Source organism: Clupea harengus, chromosome 12 (assembly GCF_900700415.2).
Source record: "Clupea harengus chromosome 12, Ch_v2.0.2, whole genome shotgun sequence".
Lineage (NCBI taxonomy): Eukaryota > Metazoa > Chordata > Actinopteri > Clupeiformes > Clupeidae > Clupea > Clupea harengus.
This window is the reverse complement of record NC_045163.1, coordinates 5,010,488-5,030,391: the sequence shown is the minus strand read 5'-3', so window position 1 is coordinate 5,030,391 and position 19,904 is coordinate 5,010,488. Positions and strand designations below refer to the sequence as shown.

The following is a 19,904-nucleotide window of genomic DNA, read 5'->3' as shown; positions in this document are numbered from 1 at the left end:
TATTAACATGCTTCTCCAAAAGCTGCTGTCTTTCTGTGCAATCTGCATCTTCTTTTGAAAATTGTATCCTAGCTATCCTTTCTCTGAGCTTATGAAAGGTCCCTCTGTGCCCATTTATAGTTGATCCAGTTTTGAAAGGTTTGTGAACGGAGTTGTATCTGGTAATTCACACTGATCTCTGAGGCAATCCTTGTTGCTGTTTCTTGCATATTTTTCTGTCTTTTGCAGATAATTATGTGGTCCAATCTCCTGCTGATCTTTCTGGGTCAGCCTGTTTACCTTCTTTTCCCAGTCACATTTTTGAACTTTATGACAATATACCCAACTGTGGAGGATCTTATGTTGAGTTTATTTGCTGCTGTGACCAATTTAGTGGTCTTCTTTGTGGAAATTATATTTGACCTCTTCTCTATGCTTGTCTTTTCCATTTTTACAGTTGCTTGAACTAACCAATTTCAAGGTAGATTATAGTTGGAGGATGTCAGTGTTTTTTTATTTTATGACATGTTTTCTATCTCTGTATTTTTCCCTTTTGTAAGTAACAATGCCAAATTGCTGGCACCAGGTTTATTTGCATTCAAATGGTTATTGTGAGCATGCCAAATGGCTGGCACCAGGTTTATTTGCATTCAAATAGTTATTGTGAGCAGCCAGGCCTTCCTGTCTACCGTCGTATAAAAGAAAGATAGGACAACCTTTTATTGTGGTTATATAAAGTCAGTTATACTCAATTTCACACCGGTGGCCCTAAGGCCTTGACTATACTCGCTTGCGTACACGCACGTGGACAGCTGCAGACACCACTGACACTTTGAGTTCGCAATTGCGCAGTTGGGGCTCTTGTAGTGTGGTGGTGTAGCCTTGCAGTCGACCCTCGAATACTCGCAGATGCGCAAGGTCTAATCAAGCTGTAAGACTTTAGGTATACTTGGTTGCTGACACGCACACGGACAGCTGCAGACACCACAACCTGTAGTTGTTCATATATTTCAAGAGTTTGCTTGGAGTCCACTTAGGGGGACATTCTAAAATGCTTAACATGAAAAGGCTGAACGTGGCTAAATGTTTCAAAACAGTGATCAATGAGACCTGTCTAGTCATAAACACTTACACCTGTCAAGAAATCAAATACGATATCCTGTGTGTATGGACATCTTACATTAAAGGGGCAGGTCTACTCCCGCGGTCACAGCTTCGCACAATGTGGACACGGACTCAAACATACAAATGTGCATCTGTACTGCAAGTCGCTTTGAAAAGAAGCTTCTGCTTAATGAATAAGTAGCGTAAATAGATCTTGTTTTCGGTCGATGTTTTGCTTTTCTGACAGGAGATGGTGCTTATGACGTGAAATGTCAGACAAATTTTGTTCATCATTGGACACTTACTTTGAAATGATCCATAATGTGCGTCAATGGAAAGGAAAACACTGAAATGTTTTAAGATAACGTCCATACTACCACACTTTTTTTCACAGGGTTAGTGTTTATGATAACCATTTTGGAACGTTAAGCCTTATTAAGCCTTTTCACATTTAGAATGTCACCTTTCTAGGCGCCCTTGTAGCGCAGTGGACAAAAAACTCGAGGGTACAGGGTCGTCCGTACAGAGCAAAGTACAATGCTGGCCAAACAGATAAGCCACAGTTCTTAGTCACGTTAATGATAGACATTTTCCGCTTAGTTTGACAATCAGATCTTGTCCAAATACCTTTTTGTTGTCATTTAGACATCCATTTTTTTGACAATGGATGTATTTGTTTTAGTAGAGAGTTTCTATGTAGATTAGTAGGATATCACAGACGGTGTGACAAATGGTAAACAATAACTTTCAACTTAAATGAGGGAACCTCTTTAATGGCAGCTCTCTGGTGTATCATTAGCTGCCTGTTTGAGGGAAAACTGGCTTCATCTGAATCTCCAGGAAATCCCCAGCATCTGCTGAACCTTTATCATCTTCCTCACCACAGCAGCCATGTCTGTAGATTGAGAAAAGAGGAGAAGCATTTTTCATTTGTAACTGTTAACCAGTGCCAGTCATTTTTCCAGTAACTATTATGTTCCCAAATTTAAATGATTTTTATGCTATCTGATGAACAGTATGAACTTTGGCAATTAAGTCATGTTCATACTTTTTGCATTCCTGTATACATATTCATATATATATATATATATATATATATATATTTATACGCAATGGCGTGTTAAGGCTTCACTTACATTTTTGGGGGTGCAAACCACATAACTACATGCATAGCCTGGATGGCTAGTGGGACCGACAGCTGTGTTTATCTGCCCTACACATGACCATATTCCTTCAAGTTGCTCATAAAAAATACACCTTAAAAAATGCCAAACGGTTGCATAATGTTGCTTTAGGCCTATTTTCAACTTTATTACATTAAAATGAATCAATAATGTCTCGTATTCAATGAGGACCTTCCAAGTGCAAGAAGTATCTATTGACCTCAAAGAAAATTAAAAGCAGCAGTAAGGAGTTTTTATCTGAAACCAACTATCTCACTATAAAACATGGAAAAACCTCACAAACTCCACCATAGCTCAGCTGGCACTGATAAGAGCTTGCTTACATACTAACTGATTTCTTTCGGTGACATAGCTAGCAATGCCATGCTGTGAAAGCTTTTCTTACATTTCCGGCCCGGGAAACACAGAATTAAATAGTGCATATCCTGGAATGGTTGTTTGTTTGTCCTTCACATGACAATAGACAATTAAAATGAATTTGAGGATGTACCAAAACCAGTTAGTGTTGTATAGTGTGTAGTGTGTTGTGTTGCATAGTGTTAGGGAAAGCCTTGAGGAAAAAACTTTGGTCATCAGCATCTACTCTGAAATTAATGGAACATTTTAAACCACTTTACTTCCATCCCTTAGTAACTGTACAATTCAGAGAATAAAGGGTCAGTTCGCGATTCTGGTGACTGGTTGTGGATATTTGAGCTCAACAGTCAATCAAAACACACAACCTTTCATTTTTTGAGTGCACGGACAGCTAAAGGACCATGAGGAGAAATTTGCTGAATTTTTACATTTTTGAAAGAGTATTGGATTTGAATTGTGTACTGACCTTTAAGGCTGTGATTCATTACAAGATAAGAAGAGCTACTTGTCATTTAGATAGATGAATTTTTCTGTGCTGGCCCAGAAACCACACAAAGCAGTCACAAATGTCACAACTTTACTCATTAATAACCCTTAATTTGTTTTATGTAAGTATACTTTTTAAAGCACTCAAAATAGTAGTGTAATGTGAAAAAGTAGTGTTTTTGTAAATGTTTCACAGATCAGATCGATAATGGCATTTGGGAGTAAATTTCAGCAATATTTTACTTGTTCATGAAACACACTGAACAACTAATGGGACTGACCAACTGACTCTTTTCAGCAGTCACTAAAGACCATGTTAGAATGTTAGAGTACCCTGATAATAGTAACCAGGAAGGGTTGGGTGTTTTAAAATTTAAAATATGATTATGGTAAAATGTTCCTGTGTCAGGTTGCCCCTGTGCAAACTAGTATTAAGAAACATTTTTTTGTACATAAAACGTTGGGCACCAGCCAAGTCATTTTTGTGGCCTCCAGAGTGAACAATTAAACAGAGAAGTGTCTTAACAATATGACATGTAATCTTCTGGCATTTTTAGAAAAGAGTCCAGGACTAAATTTGAGCTATTTACCTGACAAGAAAATCACTCTCACTCCAGTAGCATAGGATTTGAAGGAACTCCAGCCTGGCAATTAAACAATTGGGGAATGTAGTTTTTAAAACGGTGGGAAATTCACGTACTAATAATTCAACTTAGTAAGCCCAACACTTTCTAAGCATTTTTAAATAGGAAACATTACAACATATAGACTTCAGATGACCGTGCAAACGCTTACTGACGATTTAATGCTACATTATTCAAATGTTTACATCACCTCCTTACCTGTACCAAACGGTTAGTTTGCAACATACTGCTGAGCTAAGTCTGGCTCAACTTCTGGTTCAGCCTTGATGATATTTCTTTTTTCGCAATTGTCATTTTGGCACACTTTACTGCTCTCCGTAGCGTCGCATTCTTCTTGCAGCCAGGAATGCTCTAAACACTCGACAACCTTCATGCGCTTCTTAGGGTCAGGATGGAGTATCCTGTAAATTAGTTCTTTGCAAAGGGGCGATATCACTACAGACCTCGGATATGTCAGTCGATGCGCTTTTTGAACTTTGATCATCTTCTTGACGTTTGAGTCGTCAAATGGCATGGATCCACACACCATAACGTACAATACGATGCCCATGCTCCAGACGTCATACAGTTTCGGATCGTAAGGGACTCCTTGCAGAACTTCAGGTGCAGCATAGCCCTCAGATCCACAGAACGTCTTACTGAGTTCCATCGCGCCAGCGTCACTGTAAGTGAGCCTCCGACTGAATCCAAAATCAGCTACCTTTAAATTGAAATCTTTATCCAGGAGAAGATTCTCACATTTGATGTCTCGGTGAACTATGTCCTTGTCATGGATAAATGTAATCGCGTGACAAATCTGACGAAAAAGTTTCTTGCAAAATTCTGGGGGTAACGCACCTCGGAATTCGATGAACTCCAGCAGGTTGCCTTGCACGCCGAGCTCCATCACTATGTACACTTTCCCATTAGAGGCTTCGAATATTTCATAGGTTTTCACGATGTTCCTGTGGTTTAGGCATGCCATAATATCAAGTTCTCGTGGTAGAAAATTGACCAAGAAGTCTTTGGGAGCCTTTTGTTTGTTGATTATTTTAACAGCGACATTCCTTTTAAGATGCTCAGAATAAGATGATTTGACCTTGGCATAAGACCCTTCCCCTAAACTAATACCCTGGGTATAGCCCCGTTTTTTCAACACCTGAGAATCGTCCATAGTGGGGCACCTGCGATGGCTTGACCCTGTTAACTGGGCATGACACCCAAATTTCAACTGACGGCAGCTGAAATTACTGTTGATGTGTCTAATGTTGCTTCTGATTAATAGTTACATCCCTTCTGAGATGTGCATGACGTAGAATTTGGCTGTGATATACGTCATAACGGTGGAGGCAGAGTTGGAGGAGAGATGGACAAAATGAATGCAACCAGTTTTAAGGAAAAAACCCTTCCTTTTTTTTACATTATTCTTAGTGATTGGCGTCATAATGTTACTGAATATTTTTTCTGTAGTCGACATTTTAATTTTGTGATGATTTTACTTGCACAAAACTATTTTACTTCCTCAACCAATGAAATAGCCTATCAACGGTAGGCTAACATATACTATGCTACACCAGTGGTTCCCAAACTCTTTACCAGTTGTTTACAAACTTTCTATTTTAACTTTTAATAACAAAAAACAGATGACCGCATAGGCGTAAATTATGCCGGTGATGCTGGGGACGTCATCGCCACTTTTTGCAGTCACCAATTTCGTCCCCACCACTTTTGACAACTGGAAATAAATTCTCACTAGGCTACAAGTTACACTGCTAATTAACAGAAAGCTTCTCAACCAACCTGCTTAATGACGGATATATATAATCGAATTGACACCGCATTAATGGAAACATACAACTGGTTGATGGATTCTTATATATTTTGTGAAGGGCAGCCAGATTTGGGAACGTTCAATCCATGTTATGGCCAAAAGAAAAGCTAAAACCTGGCCAATGGAAAGTTCATCCATCTCCAGACTTCTCTACATGTTGTCACAGGAGAACATTGCTTAATTCGGGCTTTCATGGTTTGTTTACAAGTTGTGGTTACAATGTAGCCATTCTTTAATGACCCCCAGTCAGATACCATCACCTTTGTTCCAGTGCTTTATGTTAGCCGTTCGCCTATAATACACACTTTTCTATATGTGTCAGAAACGTTGTCTTCCTGGTGTTTATGTGCTTGCTTGAAATGCTTTAATAAAGTTTCTAAGTGTTGCTACCATCAGAAGTTTGTTTGGTTTGCCAACCCCAAATAAAATAAAGTGTTGCAACGCTTAAAAAAAGTCAAGGCTAAATCTCTAACTGCTTATTTACTAGTTCATCATATCTAGCATACACCATGCTTCATAACTGAACTAAGAGTGGATTTAACTGTGACACTTTCAGTGGACCATAAGAAGGTAAGAGTTTATTATCATTAAGTTAAGCCATAGTCACTGGCGAGCTAGTAAAAGCTACGTGTTGAACACATGTAGTAGGCTAATTGGGTTATTTTATTGCTAGGGTCATAGATGTAATAGGTCATAAATTAGATGTCTGTGAAATATTTACAGGTAATATTGGTGTGAACAGGTAGGTGGTAACACCTGCTAGGCTCTAGGCCTGCCGCACCTCCACCGGTGCCCATTGGGCTAGCTGCGGGGTCATCAGCCGGGGATCACCGTTCACAGATGTTTCGCCCCTTATCCCGGAACATCTCCTGGTGGCAGGGCAGTGAACAGGGACGTCTCCCAGTCAGCCCCCGCAGCTAGCCTACCTCAGGAGTTGTTCGCTCCCCATGCCTTGTCCCGCCTCCTTAACCAAAGCCAAAAACTTGCCTTCTCTGCTTCCTCAGACAGCTCTCTGGTGGCTTTGTGTAGCTCCTTGCCCCTCAGCCCTAGCTCTTTCAGTAGGCGAGTCATTTAGCTTCCCACAAACCCCCTCGTGCCAAACTCCACTGGGAAGAGTTGCGTACTCCAACCGCTCTCCCTGCACTCTGCAACCAGGTCAGAGTACTTTGCCCTCTTCCTTTTGTGGGCTCCATCCATCCCCTCCTCCCATGGCACAGTCAGCTCCACAAGCAGCGCAGATCTCTCAATCTTGGCCCACAGCACCACATCTGGCCGCAGTGAGGTGCTGCAGATCTCCCCTGGGAAGTGGAGCTGCCTGCCCAAGTCCACCTCCATTCTCCATTCCACTCCTGGCCACAGAAGGGTGGGTGCTGGTCTCCTGCTGAAAGTGTCCCCAGCTTCCTCTTCCCTAAGGAACTGGGTCCACTGCTGGCTCCCCGGCTGGCTCCGATGGCTGGCCTCTTGCCTTTTCCTCTCCACCACCTCTGCCAGTTTCCTCAGCACCTGATCGTGCCGCCATCCGTACCTGCCCTGGGATAGCACTGTCTTGCATCCTGACAGGATCTGTTGTAGGGAAGCAATGATGGTCCCACAGAGGTCACAGGCCTGCTCCGTGCCCAGCCACTGTTGGAGGTCTCGGGGGGGGGGGGGCAGAGTGTCATAGGTTGCCTTGCCCGCAACCCCCTCCCACGTTGTCCAGCGTCCCTGCTGCCCCTGCGCCACTGCCTTGACCCTGTACTCTTCCTCTGCCATCTTTGTCACCTCAGAGATAACAAAGTCCTTCCTCTCCTTCCTGCTAGCTCTGGACCACAGAATGGGCGGGTCTCCCCACCCAAGGCCAGCGCCCCCTGTCTGGACTCTGCCCACCACCTCCTGGTGCTGCAGCCTGCCCACTCCCTTCTGCACCTCCTCCTCGGCCCTCCACTTCCTCCCAGTCACAAAGAACAAGCTAGGGTTGCATTTAAGATCACTCAAGAGAAAACAGAAAGTTTGAAAGTTAAAAGACAGGACCTGGAGGAGTATCTTCTAAGGGTACATACTGATAATCAGATGCATGTGGAACTCATATTAGCAGCAGACATTCATCCAGTTAGAGAGCGTGGTTCACCAATGGACAATGGCCCACCCAGGTGGAAAGAGGTGCAAGAGGTTATGCATTGTGCAAGGGCACAATCATGTCTATAAAGGAGCACCTGACGTTTGGAAATATCTATGGAAGTTCATGGTGATTGTTTGGAATAAAAGGATTCCAAGGATGTGGCGTCAGGCAGGTTGTATTTTCATTCCAAAGGAGAGGAACGCCGTGACCATTGTTCAATTTCGAGTCGAGTTCGAAGCAGTCTTCTTACTGTGGAAGGAAAGATCTTGTTTAGTGTGGTTGGCAAGGAGGTTGGTCTCGTATTTAAAGGCAAATCGTTTGATACATATTTATGTGCAGAAAGCAGGAATCCCAGAATTTACTGGATGTTTGGAATACAGTAACACAATTTGGCATGAAACTCAGGCAGCAAGGACAGATGGCAGAGACCTCCGTGTAGTATTTTTGGACCTTACTAATGCCTTTGGATCCATGCCACATAGTCGGTTGCGGAAGAGATTCAGTTACTTTCAGGTCCCTGAGAAGATTTCAGCATTAGCCAAAGCATATTTTGAGGATATTCAGTTGTACTGGAATTTTGGAGTTAACAATGATCAGTTTGATGGGGACTCCAAAGTACTAAGACCAGTCTGGAGATGAATTTGTCACACTCTAAGGATCCAGCAGGGAAAGGAACAAGCTAAAGTATTTGGAACGAGGTTGGCAAGCACACACAAGAGCAGTGGAGATAAGTGTTTAGAGGCTTTGTATTTTGGTTTTTCAAGGACTGTCACTCAAAGGAGCTTCAAAGAAGTTGTCACTCCCAACCGCTTTCCTTACCCTAACCCGGGTTTGTATGTAATTCCTACCCTTACCCTAACTCGGGTTTGAACTCTCAAGGGGGTATATCATTCAGACACTGAGATGTGCAAGTGGAATCTTTTCAAGGTGTATCTTGAGGTGTATCTGGTGTTGTCCCTGGTACTGGCATGTGGCCTTGCCCATTGTGAGGATGGAGGGGTGGGTCTGGGACACCAAACACCACTGTTGAGCCTTCAGGGGGTGTTGTGGGCCTAATAACCACCCTCAACAAAACACTGAAGAAGGGTGGTGCCCACTTAACAACCCCAAGGAAATGTTCACAAAGGCATCCTTGTTTTTGTTGTTGTTAAGTTTGTTCAGTATTGTTAAGTATCATCATGATGGTTTTAATACTAGGTTGTTGGTTTTGAGTACTTGCATGTGACAGGTTTGGCTGCCGTGGGAAATCCCCAATCAATAGCACAAGAAATTGCACATCTTTTCCTGTGTATAACTAAAAATAGCACCTCGGTTGCACTTCGCTTATCCATTTTGTCACACTATTTTTTTTACACTGAGCCAAAGATGTTGAATGGTTGAGACTGAGAATCAAAGGGGGGTGGCCTAGTAAGATGTGATTGGGCCAGCCAGTGTCAGTTAAGAAACAGCCAATCTGGCGTGCTATCTAGTTTATGGGCCGGTCAAAAGTGAAATTAATTAAAAAAAGAAGTGCTCTGTGCTCGGTATGCCCAATGGCCAATCCATCCCTGGTGTACTGAATATATAGACATGGACCAATTAGCCAGCTCACTCAGGGAGGCGCGGAAAGCTGGGCTGGATGGCAATTCACCGCTGTATAATACAATGTAACTGTTCTGCTGCAGCGTGTCCAACCCAGGTGATTAGCCAGGTACATCAAGACCTACATCACTGCTTTTTGGTTTAAAACTAATCCTAGCCAGTGGTTGCGGAAACACTAATACAAAGTCCTTTGACTATCTTCCCCTTAAATACTCAGTTCATTTAGTCCTACTTCTGGTATAATAAATCATCACATGGAATTTGGTGTTTACTGATAGGGATCACACAGTCACACAGACAAATGGAGGGGTTTGTCACCTCCTGAGGGGGGTTACCTGCAGCCAACAGAGACCATAATGCCCATGTTTCTGAGATCTATGTTAAAACTAATCTATTCAGCTGCAGGACTGAGAGACACTGTACCACTCAAATGAACTCAAACATGACAAAGAAATCATCTTATAATGCAATAACACACTTATTAGTACCCTTAATTCCATTTTACTGCCCTTAGTTTAACCCTTGTGTGAAAAAGCACAGGGAGAGAACCAGAGACAGAGGTTAGAGATAAAAGTCAACTTAGTGGAAAAATGCTGTTCTGGAATATTTTTAGAGACATAATATGTAAACAACTGACCCACACCAAATGAGTTATTGTAAACAGAAGGCCATCTGTGTTTTTACAAAGATTATCTGAATGCAACTTAGCACCTTACAAGCATAATCATATATTTTAGTTTATGGAAATGACTTTGCTCCTGAATAGAGCTAATTGAGTTAGAGTCCCAAATTATATTGTTCTTTCATGACTGTTTACGTAAATCATTTTGAAATACTTTTGCTATTTACATTAATTTCGCATGTAACTGTTGGATGCTGGCACCACATGATATCAGACAAAAAAATGGTTGATGGAAGTTTCTATCCACCTTTCATTTACATGTGAGAAAAGGAACTCTTTATTGACATTGATTTGATATAATATTTTTTCTGGGATAAATGTGGAGTTCTAGCAATATTGTCTTGCACATACAGTCATTAAGTGGACTGAGTCTCCAGTTTTACTTTGCTATAGTGCCACACGGTGGCCTTAATTTGAATTGAATTGAGCCACGTTCTGCGATATCATAAGGAGCCTACAAGAAAGTTAGAAACTTTAGAAAAATGTGATTAACTGTTTATGTAGGATATGTGTCTGCCATGTCAGTGGCATGCATCACTGAGTTGTCTGAGGTGTTCGATTGTTTTTTCTTTAACAGTAAGATGCTTTTAAAATAAGGAATTTACTTACCTGTGGTTTACTGCTGTAAAATAACTGCAGATTTAAACATCCATTAAAAAACATCCAGGTTGTCACAAATGTGTTAGTTCCAAGCAAGTAGTTTTAAGATAACACTGTTTCATTTGACAACACATACTGTGGCGTTCGTCGCCTAGACGAATAACAGGACTCAATAGTCACTGCGTTTCAACAATGAATGGCTGTTTATTCAGAACATGTGTAGCATCTCTTAAGTGCAATCAAAATGGTGACGGCGCGTACATGCGCATATGGTTTATATATTGAACGTAACAATATCACGCATGACATCACATGACATCTCCCCCCTTTTTTCAAGTATGCATTACATAAACATAAACATAAACCCTCTTTGTTTTAGTCTCCTGTTAATTGTTACTATTTAAGCAAAAATCTCTTTAACACAGCAAACAAGATTTTTTTTCTTTTTCTTTTCTCTGAACATCTCTAACTAAGGGTGTGGGTAGACTACCACGATCCCTTGAGATGGGACAGGGTTTATTCTGCCCTCTATGTCCTTCATCTCACTAGCTCACATACCTTGGGTTTGGCTTTACAGTCCTACCAAACCTGGTGACAACTTGACCCGAGGACTTAGGGGTACTGGGGGGGTTCACTGGGAATGCTCTGGGTGTCGCCAAAGTCCGGTTCCGCTGGCCCCTCTAGGTCTTGTTGCTGAGGAGAATCCGTCTTTGGAGGTAAGGACGGCTCTCGACTCACCAGCTGGATGTGGCGCCGGTTTCTCCTTGGAGTGTTGCCTTGCTCTGTCTCCATAGTGAAGGAGCGTGGTGTAGCCTCCTGGCGCTTCACAGTCGCGGTGGTTGTCCAGGCCTTTTCTCCATCAATCTTCAGCCTCACTTTATCACCGATGCTAAGTGACGGAAGAGGTTTGGTGGAGTACCTGCGGTTGTAGTACCTTTCATAGCACTTCTTTGCTTTTGCATCATTTCTTTTGATGGTTTCCAGGTCAGGCCACACTGGCCGCAGGTTCTCTTTCAGGACTGGAAGTGTTGTGCGGATCTCACGACCCATCAACAGCCTGGCAGGGCTCTCTCTTGTTGGTTCTGTTGGAGTTGAACGGTAACTCAAAAGTGCCAGGTGGGGGTCATCCTGTTTCAAGATCCATTTTGCCGTCTTTACAGCACGTTCGGCCATGCCGTTGGATTGTGGGAAAATGAGGACTTGAAGTCACATGTTGGAAATCATACTCTGCTGCAAAGCATCTGAACTGTTCAGCTGTGAATTGTGGTCCGTTATCGGTCATTAACTCTTCTGGTGTTCCGTAACGTACAAAGATGCTTTTCAGTTTTGTATGACTGTTTCTGAGTTTGTCTTTGGCAGTTCCAAGATCTCGAGCCATCTTGAAAAGTAGTCAATTACAATTAAGTACTGACGACCCTTATGCTCACACAGGTCAGCAGCTAGCTTCTGCCAAGGTAGGTCTGGCAGTGGTGTCGTGAGCAGCGGTTCTTTGTTCTGGCTTGGTCTGTGGATACAGCAGTGTTTACATGACAACACAAGCTGTTTCACGTCACTGGCTATGCCTGGCCACCACACAGCACCTCTGTAACGTTCTCTGCACTTGGTAAGGCCTAGATGGCCCTGGTGTATCTTCTGGAGCACTTCGTCTCTCATGCTTTCAGGGATCACAATCTGTTTACCACGGCGCAGCAGTCCATTGGCTTCACTAAGTGAGCCACGCTCTTTGAAGTAGGCACTTGCCTGTAACGCTACACTCTTAAGATGTTCCGGCCACCCTTTGTGGATGTACCTGAGGACACACTGGAGCTCGCCATCTGTCCTGGTCTTGTCTTTTATCTGATTGATGACAGGCTTTCTCACCCTAAGGTCATCCTCAACTGAGTCGACGTATGCTCGCACCTCTGCTTCCAGGTCACCTGGTGGAGTGTTCGCCACAGGTTGCCTGGACAGGGCATCTGCTACTACCAGTTGTTTTCCAGGAACATATTCGGAAACTGGATTAAACTTCATTAACCTGATGAGCAGGCGCTGACAACGTAAAGGTGTGGTGTCAAGGTCTTTTGAATTGATTAGGGTTACTAAAGGCTTGTGGTCTGTAAGTAACTTGTATTTCTCGAGACCGCACAGGTACTGATAGAAACGTTCTGATGCCCACACTCCTGCGAGGCACTCCTTTTCGATCTGAGCGTACCTCTTTTCAGCGTCAGTCAGGGTGCGTGAACAGAAGGCCACTGGCTTCAGTCTTCCATCATGGCTCTGCATGAGGACTCCACCGAGCCCATAGCTGCTGGCATCAGCACTGACGACCGTTGGCTTTGCTGGGTCAAAGAACTCTAGGACCGGAGCTGACGAGATTAACTGCTTCACTTCTGTGAATGCTTGTTTTTGTTGCGGTCCCCAGCACCAGTCACGCTCAGACTTGAGCAGCTCGTTGAGCGGTTGGAGCACGGTGGACAGGTTCGACAGATATCGTCCGATGTAGTTCACCATCCCCAGCAGCCGTCTCAACTCACTGATGTTTTGGGGCGGATCCATTGCCACAATGGCCTTGACCCTCTCTGGGCTTGGTGCAATGCCGTCTTTGGTCACCACTTGCCCTAGGAAGTCCAATTCTGGCTTGTTGAACCGACATTTCTCCTTATTTAACCTTAGACCTGAGGCCTGTATGGTCTCCATGACCCGCTTGAGTCTCTGGTCGTGAATTTCTTGTGTTTCACCAAACACCAAAATGTCGTCCATGTAGACAACTGTCCCGTCGTGCCCCTGCAGTAGCTCAGACATCTTTCGTTGGAAGATTTCGGGCGCTGACGTGATGCCAAAGGGTAACCTTTTGAAGCAGTATCTGCCCAGCGGTGTGATGAAGGTGGTCAGACGTGCACTGTCTTCTTTTAGAGGGATTTGCCAAAATCCACTCTCGGCATCCAGGCTGGAGAACACTGTACTCTTGGCTAACTTGGGAAGTATATCGTCCAACGTAGGTAAGATGAACTTTTCTCGTTTCACATTCTCATTAAGTCTTTTTAAGTCCACACAGATTCTTATTTTTCCATTCTTTTTAATCACTGGCACCATAGGAGCACACCATTCAGTTGGTTCGGTTATTTTCTCTATTATGCCCATTGACTCCATTCTTTTCAGTTCCTCCTCTACTTTGGAGAGTAAGGGAATAGGAACCCGTCTTGGTACGGCTACACTGTACGGCTCTGCATCATCTTTTAAGGTGATTTTCACCGGATCCCCTTTGAGTGTGCCCAGACCACTGAATGAGCTGACTTCATCCAAGCGCTTAATTAAGCCTAGCTTAGTAGCCACAGTTCGGCTAAGGAGGTTTTCTCCACTGGTTTTCACAACCACTACACGGAAACAGCAGTTTCGTAGCTGTCCATTGACATGGGCTTTAATTTTGGCTAAAAACTGCCCCCTTGTGGCCACAACGCCGCCTGGACTTTGCAGTGTGTTTTTCACCTCTACGAGTTTGGGCTTTTCCTTTAATGTTTCATATGTGGTTTCAGACATCACTGATGCATCCGCACCGGAGTCAATCTTGAACGAGACTGGTGTGTGTGCTACAGTCAGAGTAGTGCGCCACGGTGGCACATCCTCAGCTAACAATGAATGCATCATGCTTTGCTCCTGTTGCACTGAACCTAAGAACATGCATTCTTCCACATTAGCCTCAGTTATTTCATGTACAGATGCTTTTGAGTGGCACACGGCAGCGTAGTGTCCTACTTTGTTACACTTTAGACACTTTTTCCCTTTTGCAGGACATTCTTCGCCATCGTCATGATTACGGCCACATCTTGTGCATGTTCCTTTTCTATTCTTTATAAATGTCTTTCCTGAGTAGCCAGTTCTTTTGAATTCTTTCTTTCTAACTGACTTTATGTTGTCCACGTGCTGTGCATGTTTCTCTCCTTCAGTGTTCTGAGATTTTATTAACTCGCAGTGTCTCGCCATTTCAATTGCTGTGCGCAATGTGAGATCACTTTTCATTTGAAGTTTTGTGACACTTGTTTATCACGAATTCCAATCACTATGCGATCCCGCATCTGTTCATCTTTCTGTGCTCCAAAAACACAGTTTTCAGCTAACTCATAAAGCTGCCTGACGAATGCTTCCACACTTTCCCCGGGAAGTTGGGCTCGTGAATGGAACTTTGCACGTTCATAGATAACGTTGCGCTTCGGGATAAAATGTTCATCAAACTTGGCCATTACTACGTTGTATTTGTCGCTATCACCTACTGCTGTGAACGTGAATGACTTGAATATGTGCTCAGCCTCTGCTCCCATTGAATATATCAAGGCATTTACCTGTACCACTTCGTCATCCTCCGCGAGCAATGATGCAACTCGGTATCTGGCAAACCTTTGCTTCCAGTCCGGCCAAGCTTCGGGCTTGTGAAAGTCGAACTGCTCAGGCGGGGAAAACTTGGCCAAAGCCATGGCGATGCACACTTCAGTACCAACAAAATCACGTCTTCACACACTTTTCTTCTGACACCATGTGGCGTTCGTCGCCTAGACGAATAACAGGACTCAATAGTCACTGCGTTTCAACAATGAATGGCTGTTTATTCAGAACATGTGTAGCATCTCTTAAGTGCAATCAAAATGGTGACGGCGCGTACATGCGCATATGGTTTATATATTGAACGTAACAATATCACGCATGACATCACATGACACATACATTGTTGCATATGAAACGATGAAACCTTGAGATATCTTCCAAGTCCGTACCATCCGCTGGTACAAGAGGCTGTGTCACGCCGAGCAGGATTGGTTCGCCTGTGTGATGCACTCAGCCTATCAAAGCAGTGCTGCTTCTCCCATTCTCCCTGTAGGGACATCTACAAGGCATAAGGTACCCTGCGAAGTGGAACGGTAGATACGCGCTGCTTTCACGGGCACACGGGTATGACAAGGTAACATTATTGAGTTATTAATATGAATGATCACAATAATGTTAAATTGCAACCTTATTTGGCGTCTGATTGTTTTGCTAGTGCTTCACAGTGTGGTTTATAAAGCGTAAACATATTAGTCGTCGCTATATCAGATCAGAATATAGGCTGTATAGCCTACGCGTTCGACATGGGAAACAGTAACATTTGCTGGGCACATGTTAAAAATGTGTTAGTTTTGCTCCTGATCTAATTGTTCCAGATAAGCTCCTACGTATTAATATTAACATTAAACTCATTTGCAACACTAGCAAGTTGCCGAGTCTAATGTGCGGAAATGGGGGTGACTTATCTTGGCTATTCCAGCGCAAGACAGCAACATTGCCTTCGTACAACACAACAAGCAGCTGATGCAACCCAGTCTGCTGGCGAATATTGTCGGTGGTGCCAAGGATTGGTTGCATCTCTGATGTGCTGTGCTGGTAGCTAACCTTTGGTTGTGTGATTTCAGATAGTGTATGAGAGGCAATTAGGTGACGTTTAGTAGTATGCTTGTTGCAGAATGAATGTAATCGCATTGGCTTTGGAAACATGAGGTCGCATGAACATAAGCTATATTCCCATAAAATCGAAAGTACTGAACAATTTAGGAGAAACCGATTGTTTTGATGTTCAAAACCTTAACTGTACGACACTGTTGATGTGTCCGTCGGGTCCTAGGGTCCCATGTGTTTTCATGACTTGGCGAGAGTGACATAAACGGGTCATCGACAGTATTTCCTCTTGTTAGGGTTCGTCTGGGTACCATCTAAAATGGTGTCTTCAGCGTTGATGCATGCCTGTTCCCAGCTTTAACGTTCAAGCCCTTCTCAAATTCATCGTTGAATGAATCTCTTCCTGGGTACTGTTTTAAGCATCTGGAACTCTTTGTACTCACGATGTGTAAAGCTTTGTGATTTAAATCCTTCTATTTCTTGTGTATGACATACAGTCATAAGGAACTTCCTTACTTGACTGAGAACACGCGAGTAAGCTCTGTTGCCAAATATTAGCAACATTTGTAACGGTGCTGTTTTTTCATGTTTGATATGTTACGATACATTGAGGTAAACGACTGACGGACTAAATTAATCCCCGAATGAATGAATATGGCTATTCTGTACATTTACTTGTAGGGCACATGTGTGTCCCATGTTGTCATGCAGCAGCATCTGACGCAGATTACAAGCCTGTGCATGTCTAATTTAATGCAAATGTTTAGAAGATTCCTCTGCTCCAGATGGTGTCGTTGCCTGCTTTTATGCATGTATTAGGCCCACTCCTCTTAGACCCCCACCCTGCCTATCTGACTGAACTAGGAAAAAGGCTAAGTCACGTGCTTAGTGCGTACTGTATATGCTAAACCGCTGGCATCTGGAGCAAAGCAGCATCTGTTTGTTTTCTGGGGCAAGATTGCAAGCCTGGTGGGCAGGCCACCAGTACTTAATTAGAGGTCATCATCATTGTCATCAGGGCTGTAGGCCTAGTTCAGGGTTTTATGCCCACCCAAGCACTTGTACATAAACACTCCCACACATACTCCTAGATCAGTACTGAATATTGTTTACTGTCATTTGCAAGGCTTCTGCATTTCCAACTTTGCAATAGGAGCTCTTTCTTGGCATAATATCTGTGTTTGTGTGTGTGTAAGAGGGAGTGTGTTTTCGTTGGCTAAGTGTGGAGTGATCTTGTGCAGGGATTATTCGGTCATGTTTTGTGCATTCAAACTGAAATAGTCATGGACTGTGCCACGCCATCCATCAAAGATCAAACTAGGTCAGGCAGAGAAAGCAACTGCACTCGGATTAAAATAGCTCACTTGGGAAGCTACAGTGCTTGGCTATGTCTTGTCCAACATCTTATACATCCCACCAAATCCTTTAGTCTTATTTATCATGGCCACCATACTTGAGAAAGAGAGAGAGAGAGATTGCAGACAGGATAGCAGGCGGTGTGGGTTGTTGTCCATATGGGATTGTTTTTGTTTTGAGGAGGGAGAGATAGAGCAAGAAAGGGGTGGGTTGGAGAGAATAACTGAAAGAATTCACACTAAAGGCCTGCAGTTTCTCATCTCTAGGTCGCTGTTTTTTGGTCTTGTTTTAGAGTCAGCTCAGGGATGCCAAATCCAGGAGCCTGTAGAGAAAGTGTACAGTACACATCAATGAGTATCCTGGAGATCAGTGATGACTGTAGAGAAAGTGTACACCTCAATGAGTATCCTGGAGATCAGTGATGACTGTAGAGAAAGTGTACACCTCAATGAGTATCCTGGAGATCAGTGATGACTGGTATATCAGACATGGCAGGAAGGCTCTCTGATTTGTTTATTGTGTCTTCGTAGTCTTTACTTTATTGAAGACAAACCCACTATTTGAAGTACATCCCCTGTCAGTTTGAACTATTAACCAGGTCAATTACACTTGAATATTTATTTTGTTTGTGTGTAGGAAAAGCTTGTTTGCTGTTGATATAAAGATGAGATCTCAAATGTTAGCAATTTGCTTCTCTGTCTCTGTCTCTGTCTCGCTCTCTCTCTCTCTCTCTCTCTCTCTCTCTCTCTCTCTCTATATATATATATATATATCTTTTAAATAAAAAAATCACACCACATTGGTGGTGAGAGTAGGTTGGCCACATAATTACCACCCCGGCAGATATCTTTTGTCCTGACCTTGTAGAGAGCTCTGTGCCTGTGGGTCAATATCAGAGGAAGCCAAAAAAAAGTCTCAGTTACCCATGTCTTCATTTGTCTCTTCCTTGTTCCGTCTCCTTACTCTTGCTGCCTCTGCTCTCTGCCCCTCCACGGATGCCGTGGACACACTGCAAAGGGGCCTGGAGGGCTGGACCTCAGCCTAAACTAGGCTCCAGTGTCAGAGCTGTTTGTCCCCTTCATTTGAGACACAGCCATGGCTGGCTTTAAGGACATGGGTCGCTTCAGTGACACTCTAGACTTTTTTTTGTCTGTCTTACATAACTTGTTGGTGGTTTGTGTGTTTTGGTGGCGCGTGTGGGAGAGGGTAGGGGTTCTCGGTGGGATCATGAGAACAGCCAGATTTGGTTCAAACGGGTCAAGTTGTGAGGACTGTCAATAGGGTTACCCCACTGGGTGTGTGTGTGTGTGTGTGTGTGTGTGTGTGTGGGGGGGGGGGGGGGGGTCACTCATCTCTGTGTGGGAGGCTTGATGAGAGAGAGAGAGAGAGAAATTTCAAGAAATGGAAAGCCAGAGTGATGGAAAAGGACAACGGAGACGGTGGGATATAATGATAGAAGAGACTCCCAGAGAGACACAGGAGATGAGAACGGATATGAAAACAGAGATTGGTTTAAAAGGATACAGGAGGACGGAGAGAAAGAGAGAGAGAGAAAGAGAAAGAGAAAGAAAGGATAGCTTTGGTGAGGAGGAGAGCTGAAATGAGGCCAAGGTTGGAAGGGAAGGGGGAGGGAGGGAGGGGGCGAGTGAGTGGGCCTGCCTACTCCATCTCTCCTTCCTGGTGGCTTGTGGAGTGATGAATGTGTCTGTTCTTCCAGCAAGGTCTTTATTTTTCTCTATCTCTCAGGGCCCACACAGCTCACACACACACAGTCTTCTCCCTAAACACACCGAAAATACAGCCAGCCCACAGCCAGCGCAGTGCAGCTCAAGGCTGGGCCATATACACAAAGCAAGGTGAAAAGCATGATTGAGATTCATGTGAAGATTAGCTTGCTCTCTGTAGGCGTGAACTCATTTGAAATGTGTCTCTGTGTGTGTGTGTGATGTAACAGTGAATGTAGAGTTGCATTTATTCTGCCTCCTTTCATGCACCAGCTGTGGGTGAGCCTGCCAGCTTGTTGAGATGTTTGTGTGTGGTTTTTGACTTGCAGTTCTTTTTTTTTGTATGTCTGCAGACTCTTGTATGTCATTCCTTCCATCAATTCTTTCTTTCTTTCTTACACACTCTCTCTCTCTTTCTCTCTTTCTGTCTCTCTCTCTCTCTCTGTTCTCCAGTTTGGCCCTGTGAGGTCCTGATGGAGGGGCAGCCTCAGGTTTCTTTTTTGGAAGGACGCCATGTTTCCCTGTGTCTCCTCCTGGCCCTCTTCTGATTCGCCAGCCGCCAGCGCCGGCAACCATGCCCCACCTCCCTTGGCGTCGCCGAGCCCTCCTCACGCATCACCTGCGTCCGTGCAGCCCCCCCTGCAGCAGCCCCTGCCCGACCTATTGTGCAGCTGCTCTGTAGCGCCCCCCTCGCGCCACCAGCCGTCCGTCCACATGGAGTCCCTCATTGTGGTGACCGAGTACGAGCCCAGCGGCCCCGAGGACAGGATGGGGGTGGACGACGAGGACGAGCCGGAGGACATGGACAGCTCCGAGACGCCCGATCCCCCTGCGTCGTCGGCGGCTGCGGTGCCGATCCGCATGGCCTCGTGCGACCTCCTGTCGCACGCGGTGAG

General features: G+C 44.1%; 2 protein-coding genes across 4 annotated transcripts in view; one reads left to right on the top strand and one right to left on the bottom strand.

The window, feature by feature from the left end:
• Positions 1–1,477: 1,477 nt before the first annotated feature.
• LOC105909809 (testis-specific serine/threonine-protein kinase 1-like) lies at positions 1,478–5,078 on the bottom strand. Of its 2 annotated transcripts, XR_006152714.1 has the most exons (3): positions 3,953–5,078; positions 3,701–3,754; positions 1,478–1,978 (listed from the first exon to the last, which is right to left on the bottom strand). XR_006152714.1 is itself a non-coding variant. In XM_042709446.1 (2 exons), exon 1 carries the CDS (start codon positions 4,905–4,907, stop codon positions 3,966–3,968), a length of 942 nt encoding a protein of 313 aa, XP_042565380.1. In that variant the 5' UTR covers positions 4,908–5,078; the 3' UTR covers positions 3,459–3,754; positions 3,953–3,965. The 2 variants fall into 2 exon arrangements, 1 of the variants encoding a protein (XP_042565380.1); XM_042709446.1 differs by lacking the exon at positions 1,478–1,978 and having other exon boundaries at positions 3,459–3,754.
• Positions 5,079–15,305: 10,227 nt separating this feature from the next.
• LOC105909909 (calcium/calmodulin-dependent protein kinase kinase 2) overlaps positions 15,306–19,904 on the top strand; it is a 17,742-nt gene continuing 13,143 nt past the window's right edge. The window contains exons 1-2 of one of the 2 annotated variants that reach the window (XM_031577718.2): positions 15,306–15,455; positions 19,462–19,904. The exon at positions 19,462–19,904 is cut by the window's right edge and continues 244 nt beyond it. In XM_031577718.2, coding sequence (XP_031433578.1) covers positions 19,522–19,904 — 383 coding nt within the window. In that variant the 5' untranslated portion in view covers positions 15,306–15,455; positions 19,462–19,521. The remainder of the gene's footprint in view (positions 15,456–19,461) is intronic. The other variant, XM_012838614.3, reaches the window with a different exon arrangement.

Coding starts and splice junctions, on each gene's coding strand:
- LOC105909809 (XM_042709446.1), bottom strand. CDS start 4,907: ATGGACGATTCTCAGGTGTTGAAAAAACGGGGCTATACCCAGGGTATT.